This window comes from Microtus oregoni, unplaced genomic scaffold, assembly GCF_018167655.1.
Source record: "Microtus oregoni isolate MIOR12 unplaced genomic scaffold, Mior012 000027F_ref0000203, whole genome shotgun sequence".
Lineage (NCBI taxonomy): Eukaryota > Metazoa > Chordata > Mammalia > Rodentia > Cricetidae > Microtus > Microtus oregoni.
The window spans coordinates 6675001-6698049 of NW_024543086.1; the positions used below are offsets into that span (position 1 = coordinate 6675001).

At 36.5% G+C, this 23049-nt stretch overlaps 1 protein-coding gene across 2 annotated transcripts in view; it reads left to right on the plus strand.

Moving 5' to 3' along the window:
* Window positions 1–23049, plus strand: part of Gabra1 (gamma-aminobutyric acid type A receptor subunit alpha1) — a 56024-nt gene that overhangs the window by 21989 nt on the left and 10986 nt on the right. For both annotated transcript variants that reach the window (XM_041676114.1, XM_041676115.1), the window contains exons 5-7: window positions 4791–5011; window positions 8945–9027; window positions 15587–15730. In XM_041676114.1, the coding sequence (XP_041532048.1) occupies window positions 4791–5011; window positions 8945–9027; window positions 15587–15730 (448 nt within the window). The remainder of the gene's footprint in view (window positions 1–4790; window positions 5012–8944; window positions 9028–15586; window positions 15731–23049) is intronic.

Below are 23049 nucleotides of genomic sequence, written 5' to 3' on the forward strand. Positions count from 1 at the left end.
TGAAATTATTATTTTTTTTGAAATTATTTTTTTTATTGCAAATCAATGTCTTACATTCTTAAAGTGGAATCAGAAGTTGCAAAGACAAACATGTCTTACTGACATCACAGTGTGATTTAAAGGGAGTAATGGGTTACTAGTTGCTTATTGATAGAACTAGAAGCCCTGGCTGGGCAGTGGTGGTGGTGCACACCTTTAATCTCAGCAATCGGAGGCAGAGGAAGGTGGATCTCTGAACTCGAGGCCAGGCTGGTTTATAAGAGCTAGTTCCAGGACAAGTTCCAAAGCTACAGTGAAACCCTGTCTCGAAAAACAACAACAACAACAACAACAACAACAACAAACCCTAGAAGCCCAATTCTTGTGAAAAAAGTGAATTCTTGTGGGCCATTGTAAACTAAACTAAACTAAACCCTCTTCCTTGAGTTCTGAATATTTTGATAAGGAAGACAATAGAATAAAGGTCGTGGATTTAGAATAATATATTGTTTATTTTTATATTTATTTTAAACTTTTTTTTACAATAATTCTGCCTTTGTCTCTTGCGTCTGACAGAGTGCCTCATGTTGTTAAGAGACAGCACTCAAAGGAAGCCAGAAGTAAAACATAAAATTCTTTTAATATAGTTAGCAAACTTTAATTATTTTTATTTTAAAAATCTATTTATATTTATTCTTCTAAGAATTTCATCCATATATACAATGAGTTTTGATCCTCTTTTCCCTCTAACTACCACCACAATCACCCAAGAGAATCTCCTTTCCAACTTAATTGATTCTTATTTTGAGCCCACTGTGTCCTATCTGTACTGCCAATATTTATGGTTTTTGGACCATCTACTAGAGCTTGGGAAGCCAAGCAGGGACCACATTTCAAATGAAAACCTGACTTTCCCTTCCTTTAGCAGTCACCAGTTGCCAATAACTCCTCCTCCATCCATGCTGGATGTTGACTGACTTGACTATGCTTTTGAGTTATTGATTCAATTTAACAGGAATTCAAGGGACCAATGATGTTGTAGTTTTGTCTTAAAATAAAGGTACATTATAGGATGATTTTACTTGTCTTTATCCCTATAGCAGTCAAAATTGCATTTCACATATAAATTTCAGGAAAAAAATTATAAAAGAGCTGAGTAACTGTGGAACATGCCTTTAATTCCAGAAGTTGGGAGGCATAGGCAGGCCAATCTCTGTGAGTCTGAGATCAGCCTGTTCTACAGAGTAAGTTCCAAGACTGCTAAGGCTACACAGAGAAACCCTGTCTTCAAACAGCAACAACAAAACTGAAACATTCAAAAAGGAAAACAGAGGGTGTACAGAAGCTGGTCTTTCTCATTGTCTATAATTTCTGAGACAGTATTTGAGTTGTTTTGTGATGATCTAATTAGGCTTTACAACTGAATTGCAAAGTGGGTCCTGGATCCTGTACCTCTTCTCTTGCTTAGAAAATTATTTAAATAATATTATGGGAGATTAAGTATAAAAAGGAGTTTTATTTAGAGGCAGTCAAATTTTAAAGACAGGATGATAAAGTTCCTTTTTACAAACAGGAATAGCTTTCTCTATATTTTAAGCAGGAACTAATAAAATATCTGATTAATAGTAACCATAGATGAACTTGTCATTACTGAGTGTTTTCAAGGTCCTAATACATTCTAAATGTTATTTAAATGTTATTCTATCTACTCCCCATTTCAAACCTTTCAGCTCAAGAATATTCTCATCTGCATGCTCTCAGGAAAGAAAAGTGACCCACTAGCTAAGGGTACCAATTGAAACTTCAGCAGACCGTCCCTGAAGATTGCTTAGCTCCCAAGGCATCCAGATTCATCTAGAAAAAAAAAATGAGGTCAACTCCTTAAGCTTATTTTAAAAACCATTAATTGGCCACAAGCAGCACACTCCCAGGGCACTAGGCTCTGACAGAAATATCCAGGCTGCACAATCCCACAGCCTCGCTTCCTGTGCTGCTTAAAATGTATCAAGTCAAGGCACACACAGATGTCAATAAATAGCATGAACCGGAACACTTCAATACGATATTTATTTAGGTACAAAGTGGATATTTTGTCCCAGATCTTGAGAAATAAGATTCATATTTTCTGGGGACCTACTCTATAAACCAGACAAACTTGGGGAAGATTTTCTCTTGTAAGGTGGGAGCCGTAATTGTGAAAATTCAGTAACTCCTTCGGGAAAACTTGGCATTTGTTCAGTCTCTTCTACTTAGTCCCATCTTTTGTAGTCTGCTTTTGTTTATCTTGTTATGACAGCTTTTTTTAACCTTCTTCAAATTCCCATCATGTAACTTTTACTAAGTCACTTTTTCCAAATAGCCTTTTTCTTGATTCCAAGCTATAAAGAATTCTAGCCTAAAAAATTGTGTTGATAATATTGGAAGGCAAATAATAGGTACTGATTTTATACCCATAGTCACTATCACTATGAATCTTCCTTAAATTTTGTTTCATCTTTCTGAAAAGGGAAACATGGTTCATATTTTTCCAAATGGCCAATCTTGATCTAACAAATTGGAGTCATGGGGGCTAGTTCATGTTGTATAAGGGCATCCAAGAAGTTGCTTGGTGCTACCATTTCAATCATATAATCAGGTTTAGAAAACATGGGACAGAGAGTGCTTCTGTTTGAAATTATGTGAGATATGATCACAATCAACTGCTTTTGTTTAGCTTTTATTTCTCCTCAAACAGAGAAAAGGAGGGAATATATTTTACCCTTAGTATTGCTGTGTGTGTGTGTGTGTGTTACTTGTGAAGAATTGTCTCAAACAAAATTGGGAAAGGTGATTTCACTGTCCTCCTTTAGCACAGATAAATAAAGCTGAATGGAAAAATAATAAAAACACAAATGTTAGGACATGGACAATTTTGACATAATTTTTGGAGCCATTTCTCTTGGGCATTGTCTTGTTGAAAATTATTTTACATTTAACACTTACTATGCTTTCAAAATCTAACCAAACCCAAACACACAGAATCTTCCTTAGAGCTGGCAAATGAGAGGTGTTATGATTCCTGAGAACATAATCTGTTTATGTACGCATGGGATCTTGATTTATCTGTAGATATTCTCTGTAGTATGAATCAGTCTAAAGTTATTCCATTGTATTGAGAACAGTTGGCTGTAGCTAGATAAAGAAGAATAGAAAGGTCATTGGATATCATATCGACAAGTAGACATATGCACAAGACTATATATAGTATGAGTGATATGCACTGTTCTTCTGTAATATTGCCTCATCATCTAATGTATAATCCTTGCCCTCCATGAGTTCTTTCAATAAAACTCAAGTCTTAATAATTTCTCCCTTTGCTGAGTTTAATGGATGCTTAACAAATGTTTGCAGCAAATAAATTCCTATCACGTATCCCAGTGATTTCCATCTGACACTCTGACACAGAAAAGCCCAACAACAAACATGGTATCTTGTCTGGCCTGTATCAACAGAATAGCATCATTTTGCTCACTTCCTTCTTTATAAGTTAGTCACCCCAATTAGCCATGGTGCATTAGAAGACATCCACTAATGATGTAACGTCATGGATCAGTGATGACTGAGCAATATCAAACCTCTTCCAGAAGGGCGAGCATACATTCAGACTTCACTTTGTATTGTTTAAATCCTAGGAAAGAGGCAGGTACTTAAATGCACAGAATGCCTAGAGACAGAAATTATTTGTTTTGTATGTCCTAAGGATGACGTGCACAGGATTCAAAAGCAGCTGCTTTCAGAAGCATCAAGCTTCACAGGATTAGGAAAATGTGGCATAATGTTTTCTAGTTAGCCACCCCCCCTTTCTGGTTTTGAGTATGCTAAGATTAATGGAGATGTGTCAATCTTTATTTCGAATCATTGAGTCCTAAATTTAGTGCCAATGTAGCAAGTAGTGCAAGGAAGATGAACACTATCCTTTTCAATTTCAGGAGTTGGTAAGTCACATCGCTTGTTTTTAGATGAGCAGATGTTCATCTCTGGGTAATGCCATAAGGAATGCTCTGCTTATTCAAATAAATAGACTCCCTTGCTGTGAATGACGATGAGGTTCGCACATCTCTCCCGTGATATACACACACGCGTGATCACTAACACACACACCTCTTTTCTTTGCATTCTTCTCTCTTGCCCCTCTCTATGGGGAAAAAAGTTTGAATTACTTGTGAAATTTGATTAACTTATTCCATATTTTTATAGTTTTGTTCACTATGTAGTAGAATTGGGGAGCTATATACACTATTTACTATTTTTGAAAAAAAAAACAAGAAGTCATTTCCTTAGTGAAAGGATTTTTACATCTATATCAACACCATGATTGGCTTGAATCTGATGATGGGGTTTGCAGAAAACACAAAGGAGCTATAAATATTATGTTTTCTTCTTACTGCTGAAATCCATTAATTTAAATATTCTCCTTTACGTACAACCTGCAAGTATGTGTTTATATTTCAAAGTGCAATTTATCAATTTTATTTTACTATTGGTGACAAAGGTAGTTTATGTTATACTTTCAGGTATCTAAGGAGAAAATTGAGAACATTTTTCCCATAAATTTTCAGACGTGTATATGTATGCACATACATATATCCATATATTAAATTTTTTTTTGCAAAAGCCTCCACTAATTCCTCTAACACTAACATGTAAATGCCACTCCACATTTGCTTCTGAGAATGTCACCTAAGCCACACTGAGTTTCCAAAATCGTATTTGTAAGTTATTTCTATGGCAAAACGTAAGACTGTACTCTGCTCTTTCCCAAAATTATCCAGGAATATACAATAGATGTGTTTTTTCGTCAAAGCTGGAAGGACGAAAGATTAAAATTCAAAGGGCCCATGACAGTTCTTCGGTTAAACAACCTCATGGCCAGTAAAATCTGGACTCCAGATACGTTTTTCCACAATGGCAAGAAGTCTGTGGCCCACAACATGACCATGCCTAACAAACTCTTGCGCATCACGGAGGACGGCACGCTGTTGTACACCATGAGGTAAGGGGGCTGCGGTTCCTGTGCTAAAACGTCTGTATTTCCTGTTCTGCTCCAAGAAGTAAATCCTCAGAGTGTTGACTGGTGCTTGGCTTTTGGGTTTTCTGTACTTTTTAAGCATTAAATTTGTTCTGCTAAGCAATCATAATGCTCTGAAATATCATGCATGCCTGCAATGTTAAATAAAATGTAAATGAAGTCTAGATTAAGTAATACAACGTTGCAGGGGCTGTATTTGCTTTAATTCAACATGAGGACCTTTTAGTCCCTGTTATGAAATTCATATCTCCCTGCATTGTGATAAGATCTAGGTGAAATTTCTAGAGGCTGTCTAATGGTAGATATCCAAAAACATTTCTGCAAAAAAAGAAGACAAAATGAAAAGTATGACTGTATAAAGTTCTTTTAAAAATTCACATGGAATTATGTATGTGAAGAAATACATAATTTCTCAAATAGTATCCTTAGCTAGGGATAGTTAATTTGGCTTAATGTGAAGACTGTGTGTTTACATATGTGGGTATGCTATAAAAAAATTTCCTCCTTCAAAACTGACTGAAAAGCATGTCATAAGTATACAGCATCTTAGAGATAAAATGAAGGAAGCATGAATCACAAAAACAAAATTATTAAATAATTTTATAGAAAGACAGTTTTATATATTAACTTACAAATTTTGAATGGTCTCTGATTTAATCTTTGATTTTTTTAATGAAAAACAAATATTTTTTTAATTGAAAGTTGGTTGCTCAGTATGACTATTGATTGGAATGGTCAGTTTGGTTATTTTTTTAGCTAAAATTTGGCCTCACTGCCTTCTGTCCCTAAGTCATGGTATCCTTGCCCAACCATTTCTTTACACTGAGATAGCCAATATAACACTGTCTGCCTCCGATTTCATCTAGAAATTGCACAAATAATTGAGAACAAAGGTTTCCTTTTCATATAAAATTCTTACCTTTCATATAAAACACCTGAGATAACAAGATGAGCACTACTACTTCTAACCCATGTTTTCTTTTACTGTTTTTTTTTTTAACTAAACACAAATCACATTAGCAGGGCTGCCTAATCCATCTAAAATATCTAATTGTCCAAAACCTTCTGAAGAAGTTACCAAGAACTTCCTTCTCCAAAATTCATAATAAAAATGCTTTCATTGAAATATGTGTATTTCACATGGTAGACATGAATTTGCAATTTATTTCACACCTGCAATCCCTCTTGACATCCTGTCCTCATGAACTTTCCACTCTTGTCAAATATTTCTGTGTCCCCGGGTGAGCTATAATTTCATGTGGGCTACTCATAACATCCCTCTCATTTCATACTGCATGCTTGTTTGTAAGCTGCTGCAAGTTCATCTATGCTAATCACAGTAGTATCAAAACTGGAGACATCTCCTTGCATGGAGCAAAGGGGAAGGAATTCCCAACTACCACAATCTCACCACCTGTTTCAAATTAAGGTATTTAAAAATGATTTTTTAATAATGAAGCAAATTAGCAGAAGACACTCACTGGTGTTCTTTTTTGCTTGTTTTGTTTTCTTCCTGGAAACATCTTTAGGACAATTGTAACCTGAGGTTTTGTCTGTGTTGAACTGAAAGGTGAAAAAAAGAAAAGCCTGTTTTTTTTTTTTTAATTCAAAAACATAGAAGTAATTTGTTCACATTCCACTAGGGAAAGTGGGCTGACTGAAGGAACGAGGAAGAGTTACTGAGGCACCAATATAGAAATTCATGCCACGTTCTGAGTTTGTGGTTTTGTTTTGAGGTTATGATACAGGAAAAGATCAGGAAAATGGGCATTGTGTATATTATGTTTCTTCATCTGATCCCAAAGAGGCATCCAATGACTGACTGCATACTGTGGCCCAGAAGTCAGCTCTCAGGGAAAGCTTCATGCTGCCATCTTTATGGGGCTTATCTCCTTAGAAAAGGAGAAGGAGGAGGAGGATAGGAAGAAGAGGAACAGGAAGAAAAAGTCTCAGCTGTGCTGTCTGTGTTTAATATGGGATTAGAATGACGGTTCGACTTTGCGAGATGTTGCCAGAATATGCATGTTTTCATAAACAATTACTTAGATGAAAAAAGAGAGAAAAAGTAGTTTAAAAACCTCTTTAGGAATTGAATCAATCTAGTCAAAACACAATAGGATTTAAGAATATGGGGAAAATAACAACGGAAAAGATAATAAAGGACCAATAGATATGAATACGCAGAGTATGGCAGCTTCCAAGCAGGACCCAAGCATGCTGCAAACTAAAATCTGCTTTAGTTACAGACAGGCAACTCTCCACTCGTGCTTGACCCTAACCCAGTGTTTATTCCTTTCATGTGTCCATGATGTTCAGATCCTAAATGGTTTTGCGTTAATGTTTACTGGGATTGTAAAACTCTTTAACATAAACAAATGACACATTCCATTAACTAAATTACTCACCAGTTTCCTTGCATTACCAACTTTTAAAATAGTTGAACATGTAATACAAATATTAATATGCATTCTGTAATGCCTTGATCTGTATTATAAGACCTAATTGTTTTAATTGGGTATAAAGCCATTCTACCACGTTTTTGAGCTACTTAATAGAAAGAGTAATGCAGGACTTGCGAAAAATCTTTCAAACATTTTCGGCTATGTGGTTCAGTAGGTAGGGGAACCAAGACACACATAGTGGAAGGAAAGGATGGGCTCTTGGAAGTTGTCCTTTCACATATGTACCAAGGAATATTTGCATTCATATGCATGAACACACTCAAATAAATTTTTTTCTTTTTAAATCTTATGAAGAAAATAAACACAAGTCTTCCCAAACTTCCATTTTCTAATACATATATATTCATATATATTTACTAATATATATTATATATACATAATATAAATATATATTTATAGTTCAATGAATTTGTTTTAGCATATTTTTTAAAAACACGAATAGAATGTCTCAATGGGGGTGGTGCATGCCTTTAAGCTTAGCAGTTGGGAGGCAGACACACCTAGATCTCTATGAGTTTGAGGCCAGCCTGGTCTACTAAATGAGTTCCAGGACAGCCAAGAGCTGTTATGCAGAGAAAGCCAGTCTCAAGATCAAAACAAACAAATGAAAAAACAAAAACATGAGTAGAGTCGTCCACAATATCAGAACATCCGAGACTGATAAGAAATACAGTAGAGCCCTGCCTCAACTAGGCAATGGGTTTGCAAATAGAACTGACTGTTGGAAATTGAGTCCTACTTCACAAAAATCATCAAGGAGGGTTTGCACCTTGCATGAACCAGTCTCACAAACTCCAGGAAACTTTCTGTTTCACCTGTTCCATTTTTTTTTGTCCCATTCAGTGGGGTAGTTTGGGGAAGGATTCAGAGAATGATAAGGACAGGAGGACTTTTCTTGGTATTGCTGATATTGTGTCCTTCACAATCAAGGATCGAGTGGCAATTATGCATGTTCTTTTATAGGAGTTTTTGCACCTTTAATTGACAGACAATAATTATACATATTTAGGACTTCCAATATGATTTCAATTTAGGTATACATTGTTTAATAATCAAATCAGGGAAATTACTCTATCCATTATTTGACTATGCAATTCTGATTATATCTACTTTGATTCTCTGAACATTTCCCATAGCTAGATGAATTTAGTGGATGCTCTTTGTTATAAGAAACACCAGTAATGTTTTTCCCTTCTCAAAATCCAATCTTGTTGATTTTTACAAGACAAACACAAAATTATAGAAATAATCACGGTAGCTCATAAATCTTCCTAGATCATTTGATTATTGCGAATATATCATAGGTGTACCTTTTATGTCCATGTAATCTGCTTTGGTAATATGTATTCTATAGTTAATAACGTCAAGCTCTAATTATCAGCAAGTGTCTAATCTATAGAGCTTTTGTTTGTATTCTGTCTCCTTAATTAATAAGACTGACGGTGAGAGCAGAATGCCCAATGCACTTGGAGGATTTCCCTATGGATGCCCATGCCTGCCCACTAAAGTTTGGAAGCTGTAAGTAAATTTACTTCAAATTGTCATTATTCTTCTGCAAGATCTATGAACTTAAGCAAGAGATTTACAATTAGTTATGGTCTGTTGGAGAGTCACAAATACATCAAGAAAATTCAGACAGCCCTATATTACAAGAGTTGTTTGCCTATGAGTATTAGTCCTTACTTTAATTTTTTAAAAAGTTGTGATATTTATTTTCATGTATGTATGTGTGTCTATGTATGGTGACTAATTTAACATTAGCTTACACAAGCCAGACTCATCTGAAAGGAAGGAAACTCAGTCGAGATAAATTCTTCTGTAAGATCCAGCTATAAGACTTTTTTTAAAAAATAAGTCATTAGCATTAGTTGGAGTGTGTGTCTCAGTCCAATGACGGCAGTGCCATCTCTGCTCTGGTGGGTCTGGACTGTACAAATAAGCAGACTGAGCAAGCCATAGGAAGCAACCAGTAAGCAGCACCCTCCATGGACTCTGCATCTGCTCCGGCCTCCAGAGTCCTGCCCTGTTTGAGTTTCTGCTCTCAGGGATGATACACAGAAGTGTACACTGAAATTAACCACTTTCTCTCCATGTTGCTTTGGTCATAGTAATTCATCACAGCATCAGTAACTCTAGCTTGGACACTATGTGAATGTACATCATGCATGTGTGGGCAACTGTGGAGGCCAGAAGAGGACATCAAATCTCTTGGAGCTTTAGGTGCAAGTGACCATGAACTGCCTGATTTATGTGCAGGGAACCAAACTCGCGATCCTGAGAAGAGTAATGCGCAATCTTCAGCACTGAGCCATCTCTCCAGTTCCCGGGTTATTTTTTATTTACTAAAATAAAAACCATGAATTAAACCATCTAGTAGAAAAGCATCATCAAATAGTATTTATGGAAAAGGGACAAGACTCTTGAATCTCATAGACACATTTTCATTCGAATAAAAGCAGATTGCTCTATTGAATTTACAAGGTTTTTAGAAAAATATTCATAGCTGGCTTGTGACAACGTGTAGGTGTTTTTCTTAAACATGCTTTAAAGATATATCTTCAAGGGCATGTTATAGAGATATCTAGAAAATAAATAATCATGTCTAAAATGTTCTAGGTTGGTATGAGTATCCCATGGAATTCATGAATGTATTGATGCTTTCGTTTCCGTTTGATAGTATCGTAGCCAAATCTCTATTGTGTCAACTTTAGAGACCTGTACTGTTTGAAAGCAACACCAAGGATACCTTTGGGCTGCTGAGCTGGACTTTCTGAGCTTCTCTCTCCCCTTCTATTTCTGACTGTAGTGCATACATGGAGTGAGGATAATGTATTCCTGGCTTCCTGCAGAGGGATTTCAGACAGGGACTGAGTCAATCTTGGTTTACCTAACTAGCTTACTGTTCCCACTAGACAGGCAGACTGAGCAACTATTTTGGTAAAATATGATTCATAGAAGAAAAATAGTGAGAGTGTAGGATGATCGCAAACAAAGAAAATAGCGAAGGGCCTTCATGTGCCTAGCAGTTCTAGTCATGGGGAGACATTGTTCTCTATTTATGGATCACATTCTATCCTGAGGACTCAAAATTAATCTCCTCCAAACCTTCCAGCTAAACAGGACTTTAAGGAAGACGGCCTTTTCCCAACCCCTTCTTGTTTCAATGTACTCTTTACATTATGATTCTGCTGTTTTCTCCTGAGTGAGTTCCATTTCTAATAGTGATGCTATTATAGGTTACTTGGATATCAAATAGTGCCCAAATATATGATCCTTGATAAGTTCTCACAGTCCACAATGGGACTTCCTTAGGAGGAAGAAGATCGAAGATCACCTACTATATTGTTTCTAAGACAGTATTGATCCATCACCACCATCACTGTGTCATTACCAATTATTCTCAACTTCAATTAGGCTTCAAATGTGTTCTTATTTGATCAATGAATTAAAGTTTAATTTGCAATAAGACAGACTCTGGTAGTGTGGACGGCTAAAGGAAAGGGGTCATCATACACTTTTTTATGAGATATGTAAAGTTTGTTGTTGGTTGAAGTCTGTTCAGTCCCACCTCTTAACAAAGGGAATCTTTACATGAAGTTCTTCATCACAAAATGGCATCTCAAGCACTTGCATCTGCTTTCGGGGAGATGAGAGATTGTTAGTAAAGAAAATAATATAAAATAGTGGCCCCAAAGATCAAAGCTTTTCCAAAAACCTAGGCGCCATCTACTTACTTCTCAGTATAAAGAAATGTGTTTTACTTTGCTTATGTTCTCATAGAAGGTTGGGCAGAATAATCCTTTCATCTGAAGGATTAGAGATGTATTTTAAAAGAAGGGAATGGGACTTGGGGAGAAAACAAATAAGGTACCTTATGAAAAGAATAAAGTTAAAGAAAAAATGTCTAAGCAGGTTTCTCCTGGGTGTTTCTTGTGTGATCGCTCCTTTGTTGCACTTCTCTTGGTTGCATCTCTGTGGATAGCCTTCTCATCTACCACAACTCAGCATGACCAGGACCTCTTAAGTTTTTTCCCAATGGTTCTATAGTAATTTGTATATGGCCCTATCAATCTTCTTGATCTCTTTCCCCCGCTTATTTTATAACAGTTGCTACTGTATGTATTCATTATCATTTTTGTTTATTCATGAGCACTTTCTGTTGTATGAAGGCTACAACTTTTATAAAAGCAGGGTTGGGCTGGATTAATGGCTCAGCCATTAAGGGCTAGGCTCACAACCAAAACTATAGAAGCACGGTATATTTTATTTAGCATTTTCTGTTGCAGAGGGTAGCACAATTTGATAGATACATGTTCATTGAATAAAGAAAGATTATACTAACCAGGTTTTAAGTACCTTTTTGCTTTTCAGCATTTAAACTTGAGGTGATATATGGAAGAGGAGTAAAGAATCAAAGGAAAACATAAAAACCTGGGCATTGAGGCTAATAACAGGCACTCTAACTTGATTCCATAGTTCTTCTCTTGATAGTAAATACAGGTGTGCTTGCAGTACTAACACTAGGTTATTTCATAACCTCAACCAATGGCTTTTGTTTTACAATTTCTTACAAGGGAAAGTGAGCCCTTTGAAATCAAGTCCTAAATTGTTTGACTGAGCAGCTTATGTTTCCTTATATTTAAGAATTATCAATTCACATAAACTCTTCTTGTGCCTTTCTTCTATCTTCTCTACCATAAAGTACCAGTTTGCATTCTGGGAGTGAATCCTTTTTTTTCTTATATTTATTTTATTTTTGAACATTTTTTTAAAATTTATTTATTTATTAAAATTTCCCACCACCTCCCCTCCTCCCATTTCCCTCCCACTCCTCCCCTCCCCTTCCTCCTCCCTCTCCAATCCTAAGAGAAGTCAGTGTGCCCTGCCATGTGGGTAGTCCAAGGCCCTCCTCCCTCCATCCAGGTCTAGGAAGGTGTGCATCCAAACAGACTAGGATACTAAAAAGCCAGTACATGCAGTAGAATCAAAACCCAGTGCCATTATCATTGGCTTCTCAGTCAGCCCTCATTGTCAGCCACATTCAGAGAGTCCAGTTTGATCTCATGCTCGTTTAGTCCCAGTCCAGCTGGTCTTGATGAGCTCCCATTAGATCAGCCCCACCATCTCTGTGGATGGACGCACCCCTTGCTGTCCTGACTTCCTTGCTCATGCTCTCCCTTCTTCTGCTCTTCATCTCAACCTTGGCAGCTCAGTCCAGTGCTCCAGTGTGGGTCTCTGTCTCTATCTCCATCCATCACCAGATGAAGGTTCAATGGTGATATGCAAGATATTCATCAGTGTGGCTATGGGAAAAGGCCGTTCAGGCATCCTCTCCTCTGCTGCCCAAGGACCTAGCTGGGGACATCTCCTTGGACACCTGGAACCCCTCTAGAGCCAAGACTCTTGCCAACTCTAAAATGGCTCCATTAATTAAGATATCTTATTCCCTACTCTCTTATCCACCCTTCCTCCATCTCAACCATCCCATTCCCCCAAGCTCTCTCCAATCCTCCCTTTCTCCCTTCTCTCTCCCCATTTTCCCTTCCCCTCACCCCACCCCACCCCTGTGTTCCCAACTTTTGCCATATTTAGGGAAATTTCTAGGAAAAACTCAACGTAGTAAGTGATGTGAACTTTCCCTGCACCGTATAAGAGGGATGGAACACTTTCATACACCACGGTACTTCTAAAAATATGAAGCATGAGGCGTCAAAGATAGCACACCACTTTTCCTGCTCTATCTGTATTAGCATTCCAGAGACAACTCAAGTATAAAATAATACCGTGCCTGCACTGTTGCCAACAACTGTACAATATAGTAGCAGGAGATTTGGCTTGTTCCAAATGGCATGAGCTCTAGAATTAACTTCCTCGACATTCGCAGAACCAGTCGACTTCCTTGGCTTATGTGCAAAGTGGACATTTTTTTCTAGAAAAAAATATTTCAAATGAGATGGAGCAGAATGAATTGCATTTTCAGCTTTTATATCTCTTTCTCCACTAAATTGTGGCATGCCTTGTAACACGTATTTGATTCTGTGCCCCAGTTTACTGTCTATAAAATGTGATAAAAGCATGTGGCCACTGAAGCTTTCCCAAGAGGTGCATTAGGACAGTTCGTGCTCAAACAAATACAGTGTGTTGAATTCAGTAAGAAAACAGAAACTTGCTTTACCCAGAAAAGATATTTTCCTAAAACTTCGTATGCATGGACTGCAAGTAATGTAGATGCTTCACCAACTTGTGTGCTCTGCCCTTTTCTAAGAGAATTTTTAAAGTCTAATTTTATATCTTCCTCATTGATGAAATTATCCTACTCTGTAGAATCGTAAAACCTTTTTCTTTTACCCATGGAAAATAAGGAAATGTTTAAAGTCTGTGGGGGCAAATTATATATTACTCATTTGTCACTTAAATTTGTCTCATGATACATTAAGTTATTTTCTTTCAAGCTTCTTTAAGAGTTTTCTCAAGGAGTATCTGCTATAAATTGACTTATAAATGATGATAGGGCAGACAAGCTGCCTACCTAAGATGGGGAAACAAGATCTCAACTTTCCTGCATCCCTCAGCTCTGAGAAAAGTGATGTTCCAAATTTTGTTTCAAAGTCAGTGTATGCTTTTTGCAGATAACATCATTTTTATATGAAAGGCAACCATAATGCAAAAATCTTACAATACTTTAGAACATAATTCTCAAGCCTGAGCTTGAATGTTGTGTTGAAAGGCCAGTGCTAAGAATTCAATGAACCCTAAGTATTTTTATCTTGTGGGGGGTGCATTGTTCCAAAACATTATTTAAATCATAGTTTATAACTGATGGTATAAAGATGAATACATGACAGTTTAGGTTATATTGATCTTAGATCTTAAATAAATTAAAACATTTTCATAGCCCTCTGAACATGGTTTGGTCCCTGGGAGCATTGCCAAATGTGACTAATGGACGAGCTGGCCATTGGCCAGGGATTCAAGCTTGTATCATAAGGCCAACCTTCGTTGTCATGCCCTCCCATCAAATAATCTAAAGCAGCTTACTCTTCCTCATCTGATACTCCTTAAAATGTTAACATCATTGTGCATCTAAACAGAGGACAGCATCTTAGCCATGTGAAGTGAGTCTTCTGTAACTGGAAAACAGAAATTCTGTGAAATGTTTGCTTCCCTCCTGCCACCTTCTTTTCTTCCTTCTTTCTACCCCCCTTCATTTCTTTCTTTACTTCATTTCCATCCACTCATCTCTAATCTGAGTGGATTAAGGATTTATGAACCAGAACCTCATATGGGAGATATCTTCACTAGCAGTGACTTGGCTAATGAAAATAAACAGCATCATGATTATAAATACCCACACAAATAACTTGAAAGAATGCCAGTGCAAGCCTCTTGTCCAAGGGCTCTACGGCAACAATTCTGTTGGTATTTCTCCATTTACTGTACACCATGGGGTACATATGGACTCAGGGTTATTGTCTCTAATCTCATGCCTTTTTCTGTGGATATACTAGTCTTCCTCAACTGTGTCACACCTTTGCCTGAAATAAAAAGAAGCAAAAAACAACCACAAAACATGTTGTCTATTGAACAAGTTCTTTCTTCTGACCTCTGTTCTGCCCACGTTCTTTTTTCTGGACTTGCAATTATAAAAGTATTGACTATGAGTCTTTCCAAGTACTTTCCCATATATAAATGTAGCCCTTTTCCCTTAATTCATTCTTCACCCAGTACTGTATTACTTTAAAAACTATGTGGACTTTTTATATATCCCTTTTGGCTCTCTGTGTCTCTCATATGCCAATATAAGTCACATAAAGTCAGCAACCTTGTGTATGTCTATTATAGCAATACTAGCACAGTGCTGTATCTTTTGTATGTTCTCAATGTTAGAAGTGAACAAATGACTCAAAGAACCCCTCAGAATAAATGTGTATTTATATTACCAATCAACCGAATTTGAGCTTCCATTTTCTAGTGTGCCATCTGTAACAATGAGGTTGAAAATATGAAGCTGATGGAACAATCAGCTCATTAGAGGAACAAACAAGATGTATAACTATGCTCTTTTTTTCTTTCTCAGATGCTTATACAAGAGCAGAAGTTGTCTATGAGTGGACCAGGGAGCCGGCTCGCTCAGTTGTTGTCGCCGAAGATGGGTCACGTTTAAACCAGTATGACCTTCTTGGACAAACAGTTGACTCCGGAATTGTTCAATCTAGTACAGGTATATTCAATTTAAATACTCTGGATATTAAGGAAATGAAAAGTGTATAGTAAGAATGTAAGAGCTCTGTAACTCTCCCTTGTAACAAAAAAGTAGGAAAGGAGTTAACTCTGGGCTTACAGTGCTATACTTGAGATTTAGTATGTCTGGCTTCTTTTTATTTGCATAAAAGAGGTTGGTTCTATATGATCAGGGCAGCCTGAGATATAAACAGAAACTTGAGTTATAAACTGTTACGGATGAAAGTCTGTGTTAATTTGTTATGCCTTTAGTTTGCCAACTGATTATGGTAACTCTACAGTATGTTAGGAATAACAGATCAAACCCATGCTGATAATTTTCTAAAAGCTTTTGCACATAGTGTTGTTACATTAATGCTAGCTATTTGTGGCCTCTATATCCTACTTATTGTCATAGTCAAAGAATCATGTATAAATTTAAGCATTGATCACTATACACAGGACACCAAAAAGACTGTTCCCACAGCTGAAGTCAGTGGAGGTATACAATACTGACCATTCCATTTTGGAATTAAAAGTAGATAAAGTTTTATCAATAATTTTTCTCAAGCCAACTGTGCCCAAAGGTTATTGTAAAGAGTTAAGTAATACAGGGGACCATCTTGGATTATTTGAAATCTGATAATAAAATACTTTAAGTTAAACATGGGACATAACAAATCAGAAAACTTATGCTTCCCCTCAAATTTCTGTATTTTACATGTGTTAAATTGCTGAATATTTTTAAGAGCTAATATTTATTTTTTACACATCTCACAGAATTTGAATTTATTTAATGGGCTTTAATTTGTGATTTCAAAAAAAAAGTGATGTCATTTACAAAAGCAGTGATGCTAATTTAGCAAGAAACCACCTTGACCGCCAATGACAACAAAAAAAACTCTTCTCTTTCAGATTTCATTTTGGGACTCTAAAAATGTTAACATTTTCATGTAAAAATTCAGTCACCTAATTTTTATGCAAGATGTGCCTTTTGCTTGTTTACAAATACCTATCACTTGCTTAGGAGTTAAAATAGTTATACTTATTGTTTTATAAGATGAAGAGGATCTGCTCTCAACTATGCCCTTATCAGAAATGCAGCAGCATGGTGGAAATCCTATGATTTCCTCTCTACTATGAGGAGGATGTGGATAGACATCCCGGTACTGTCCCCAAAACGTTAAAATGTTGAGCCAGTTATTTTCCCAGACAGAAACTTCCCCTCGTTCTCTAGACAGAAATCTGTGCTCCATTTCAGGGGTCAGAATGACATACTTCATTAAAGATGAGATAGTGGCTGGGGATGTAGCTAAGGGTGAATGACTTGCATAGCATGGATAAGCACTCATGTTCTATCTAGCCTCATACCTAAGACAAAAACTAGAAGTTGGGGTGCAGCCCTAGTATAAAACACTGAGGAATATCACAAAGTAGATGCTCAAATTATTGCACAATGGCTATTGTTCAAGTCCTATTTTTTTCTTTTTTTATTGTTTTTGTTTTACAACATGTACTGAAAAAGATACCCAAACAAGCTCTGTTCTTGAAAAGGAATGTTTTTATAAGTAAGGTATCATGACTGACACTGGAGTTTCAATGATGGCCACAGCACAGACCTTGCTCTCAGGGAAGGCGAAGTCTAGAGTGGATGAACACATAAACTACAATTATCATAATGGGTGCTAAGTGCTGTGCTAATGCTTTTGTGAGGGCAGAGATCATGTCTGTTTACTTTATCCCTATTATTTTCTGTAGTAGCTATGGCAGAGGAGGCATTGAATAAATATTTTGAGTAAATAAGGGGAAAATGTAGCTTAGGTTAATTGAGGAAAAATTACAACCCGAGGCAAGTTTTTATATTGGTAGTATGTGTCTCCGTTGGGAAACTGTAGCCAATATTCCAGGTTCTATGCATTTAGTATCATATACACAGGCACATTTAATCTTTTGTGATAGTAGTTGGTGATATCAAGGAGATAATCATATTGCAGGAATTCACACACATACTGGAAGACCGTTTGAACAAACAAGACTCTACTGAAGTTCTATTCTTTATGACTGTGACCATACCATTATAGCCCGCTCCAGTATGAGATACTACATCTTTAAATTAAGGGTTCTCTCAAATGACCTTTTGCTTCCTAAGGAAGCATGCCAACAAAATTACAGTTATTCAGAGTAGAAAGTATAATCAAAAAGAAAGTTTGATTGAGGCAAGGAGATAAAAGACCAACACTTGGGTCACTGAATTGGGCAACCCCAATGGTTAGCCTTACTTGGAATAGGCATTCTGTAATTTGACATTGAATATATCTGAATAAAAGAGGTGATCACTGCTTATTATTAAGTATTGGAGAGCAGAGAAAATGACAGTAAATTCTCAAATACATGAGCTCAGTGTGATATCCATCTTCAATATTGCAAGAAGAAACCAAATTATACATCCTTTGGGCCCACTTTAGCTCATCAACCATCCATCTCTGCACGTTTCAGATGAAGACAACAAAGGTTTTGTGCAAGGTTGTCAATGCTATATTTCACACCTCATTGTGGAGCCTGGAAAGCGTTCAGATAGATGACACTGAGTTCAATTACCTCCCTGTTCCTGCCAGGAGACCAGAGAATAATATCTCTAAACACAAAACAGTCACTAGATAGAAAAAAAAATCTTTGTCCACCTTAATATCTTTTGAGAGGCCTAGTCAATTCTAAATGGCCACTAACAATGTTATGCAGTGCTATCCTACTTATTTGTAAACACACATCTTGCAATCCCCATGACAGGCTTCAGGTTCAAATAAGTCTATGTCACTTCAGTGATGTGAGAAAGAATGGTATCTGAGATTATAGGTCAGTGATTGCAGCTCATGTAAAGAATACTGAAACCGTTGCATTGGCCGTTGGGACAAGAATAACATCAATATCGAGAAAAGAATAAGAAAGTAATTCGTGCAATGTTTTTAAAATCTTCAAGGGCAACTTGACATTGTTTTGTTTTCCAAAGCCAGTTTGATCTGAGGGCTTGTTAGTAAGCTTGGAATGTAACTTGTTTCCTCTGAATTATGATATTTTATCCTTAGGAAAATGACTAAAAAAAAACTGCAGGGTCACCTTTCTTAGATAAGGAGGCTTTTCTAGATTTTGTCTGAAAGATAACTTTCTAGATCAACATTATCAGGGATCATCTTATCTTACTGGATTGAAATGTGATCAGCATTCAGAGCTCCTATCTGTAATGTCTGGTGCATGGTCTTCAGAGAAAAGGCTTCTGTGGTTTTCTAGTCAACTAAATGGTATTTCAAATGAGAGAAAAGATCTGGTTAGGCTAAGCGTTCCATTACAGAAGCACGTTTCCTTTTTTTCCCTTGGAATGTGGAAAACATTCCATATGGACTTATGTTCAATAACATTCTACAAGTTGACTGAGACTTGATTTCTCGAGTTGGAAAGAATATACATCTACCGCTCTATCTTAAGTTGTAAATCTGCACACTGTTCAGGATTACAAATATTGTCACAATGCTCTTAAATTTTAGCCTCAGAGCATTATAGCAAATAAGCCAGTTCAACAATGTCATATAATATAGACAAATCAGAAAAAGGAAGGCTAGGAAAACAAACCAAGATGTTTAATAACCATATGAGAAAGCCACCTCCAAACCAACTCCAAATACCAATTTTCCCAATTATATCCACTTCCATCGTTGCATTCTCCTTAATCTTACTTTGTAATATATCACGGATTTTATTCCATTTAATTTACAAGCTTCCCTCAGGGTTAGATTCTCTCTGAGGATATTTAACTTATACTTCTACATTGCTAATTTGTTTTACTTAGTATTACACAATTGGTGTCTAGACTTTTAATTCATATTAAGATATGGGCATTTCTTTTTTCTGTTTTTCTTTAATTTTAAAATGATTGCAATTTGTTTCTGGTGTCTCTGCCACTTCTGTCCCATATTTAAAAGTTTTTGGCCAGTGCTATTTACATTTTATTTAAATTACGATGCTTTCAAAACAGTGGAAGCAATTCCTCATGTAATTTTCTAATCTCTCCGAAAAATACATTGTTTATAATACAATATAATGTCAAAAAGTAACTCTCCAGAATCATATCCTTTACAGACTCTTTACAAAAATGTCACAGTGTAAATAACAAAAGATGAAGGAATATGTGTAGATAGATACTCATTTTCCTGACATTTTATGAAAGATGGGATATTTTTGCCTTTAGGCTGATGACATTTTTCAGGCCACAGTAGAATAAATAGGGATAGTAAACTGTACCCTGGGATGGAAAAACAGCATTAGCATATCTACACAGGATAAAGTTTAACAAAGATCTCAAAAAATTGAGCTTTTATGCTATTAGGTTCTCTTGGTTTTCTTCCTGTTTACCTTGAAGATATCACCAACAATTCACGGAGAAATCAAAATGAAACTACTAAAGGTTGTGTATAATATTTGAAAAAGAGATTGTAAAATGGATAACATAGTTTTAATTAATGAGTATAAAGAGCAGCTATAATTAAAGTACAAAATGCTTAGTAAATATTCAATAAGTTGAAGTTGTCATTAATACAAATTGATGAATTTAGGAATGTTATTTTTTCTGTAACTCTAAATGCATTTCTTTTGCCAACACCTCTCCCCAGTTCCGATATGGGCAAAGAGTGAAAGAAATGAAGAAAGTAACTAAGATTTATTTTAGCATTCTTATATAATGTCCTGTTAGAGCAGTTATTTGTCATTCAGTTATACTAGAGTTTTACTATGATACAGACAACAAAACTGACAGCAAGAAAGTCTATGTGTGGTGCCCACAGCTATACAAACAGAAAATAGATCTGAGTATTAAACTCAAATAAACTTATTTTCTTCAAAGGCTAATACAATTTCCCCTCAGGACAGTTCTTGCTACCCTTCTGAGGATCTGGTATTTGGGCTTTTCTCAATCTATTGATTTACAAAATGTTCAGCAATAGAAGTCAAATAGTTTGCCTGGCCAAGGTACAAAGATGTTACGATGTATGGAAAAGCATGAGCCGGCGTTGCTTAATCTATATTGTAAAGAACCTTGAGTACAGGGAAGAGATCATCCCTTATTGTGTGCAATGCAGATCATTTCTATCCTTATTGCAGGGAAAGAAGCATCACCTGATGCTGTTGACTCGTAGTTATGTTAACAGGTCTTAGCGACACAAACACAGTGGCTTTAAAAAAAATATTCCGGAGATGATAAGAGAGAATTGATTTAGGTAGCAGTAGGAAACACAAAATGTTGCTAGAGTCTATCTCTCTTTTAGCAGGACTATAATTTACAAAAAAGATGAAATGCAATCTAGGAAATATTTTCATATTGATTTTCTGGTGGTAATCTCAGACAAACTGTTGGAACAGTGTGGAATTTCCTCTGGAAAGCAGCTCCTCCTCCTTTCAACCAGAGTTAGAGGTCTTTCCTCCTCTAGTGTAAGATTATTTGGGAAATTTAAGTCTGTGATATCTATTGCTTTAGGGTCCCCATTTCAGGTAAAATCTAGAAATAAAACTAAACAATATCAGAGCACAAGATGGACTTTAAACCACAAACGATTCTTTGATCCCAAATGCCAATTGTAAGTTTGAGAAACTTTGATATAGATAATTGTATATGTTAGCTTTCTATCGCTATTAAAATAATACCAAGGAAAATAATTAAATGGGGAAAAGTATGCCTTGGCTCAGGAATTTTTTTTTTTTATTTTAGTCCACAACTGGATGGTTCCATGGTTTGGGGGCATATTGCATAGTAGAATATATGGCACCAATCCCAAGGCAAATCAAATCTGCTTAGCTCAAAATCTTGGAGTCTCAGAACAATGGTTATTGAAATTCTCAAGAGTGTTGCTAGCATAAGTCCAACTTCAAGGACCGAAGAAGCAACCAGCCTCTAAGCCTGTGAGCTAGAACAGCAGCAAAATCACTGTAAGACAGAGAGAGTCATGCATATTTTCATACTCGGGCTTTCAGCTTCTGGGCTGGAACTGGGTTGTCCAACTTACATTTAAAATGGGTCTTCAATGTAACACCTGATTTTGTGTTACACCCTCGGTACAGTTTACGGCCACTGTACCGTACGCGAGTCTGGCAAGGGCCTGGAGATTGAAAGAACACACAAAGAGACCAGGGTCATTCGAAAGGACATCAGCTGAATGCCGTTTATTCAGATTTGGAGAAATCCTTATGTACCTAACTGCTGCACAAGGATCTCCGCCCAGGCAAGTGGGAAATTACCATGTTAACAATGGAGACAATGCCCTACAGCTAATCACCAAGCAGGGCAGGGAGAACACTGAAACAAACAGGATGCTTAGTTAGCTGACCAGAAACTGTCCTCCAGATGGACCCCAGGAACAAGGGCAGACCAGAGCCCTACACTTCAACTCTTAGCTCCCTGAGTCAATTCCCATGTTCAGAAACACTCTTTCTTTCTAACACTTCTAGAATTGTTCTATCCAATACACTCAAGTTAGCTACTACGATTAACCATCTCTTTGATGGTTATATATTTTAAGTAGGAAGGATATTATGATTGCATGTAAAAGATCCCTGTACATTTGAAGGTAGGAAAAAAATGGAGTTAGATGTTACTGGTAGAACATAAGACAGCTTATTGTAATTAATCTCTAAAAGGGATGGGAACAGTAAGCATGGAAAAGAAAAAAAGAGGATGAAAGATGCTGCAGAGGTGAAATCAATTGTGATGATAGAATACTCTCCTTCTAAACCTTTTATATGTGAGGAGTAATCCAATATATTATTGGCAATGATTAGACAGTATGTGCTGCTCAATATTTTGAAGAAAATAAACTAGTGTGTTTTTTTTTTTTTCTGGCTATGTAACCTAGGCTGGACTAGAACACTCTGTTCTTTGTATAGGAATATCAGCTATGCTAGGTGAACTGCAATGTGGATTGTAAGCCTAGTTGTTAGTGGACCATGAAAAGCTATTCTTTGTCTTCTTTGAATTTCTGTTAGAGGTCTTTATTTTTAAAACCAAATTATTTTCACTGCAAAATCGGCAGGCATTTTTATACTGCCACAAAGCCAGTAAGAAGAGAGATGGAGGGGAATCTGTCATCCAAGAAAGATTAGAGGAGGGATTTGAGGAGAGAAGCATGCATCGTTTACTTGAAAATAAAAAGGGAAATGATGATTTGAGACAGTACTCAGTAATTTATGAAGAAAATTATCAATGAGTTATTAAGAGAAGTCAAAGGAAAAAAATTAAAAAGAAGAAGTTTGTGAGAGTGTATTATGGAGAAGAGACATCCA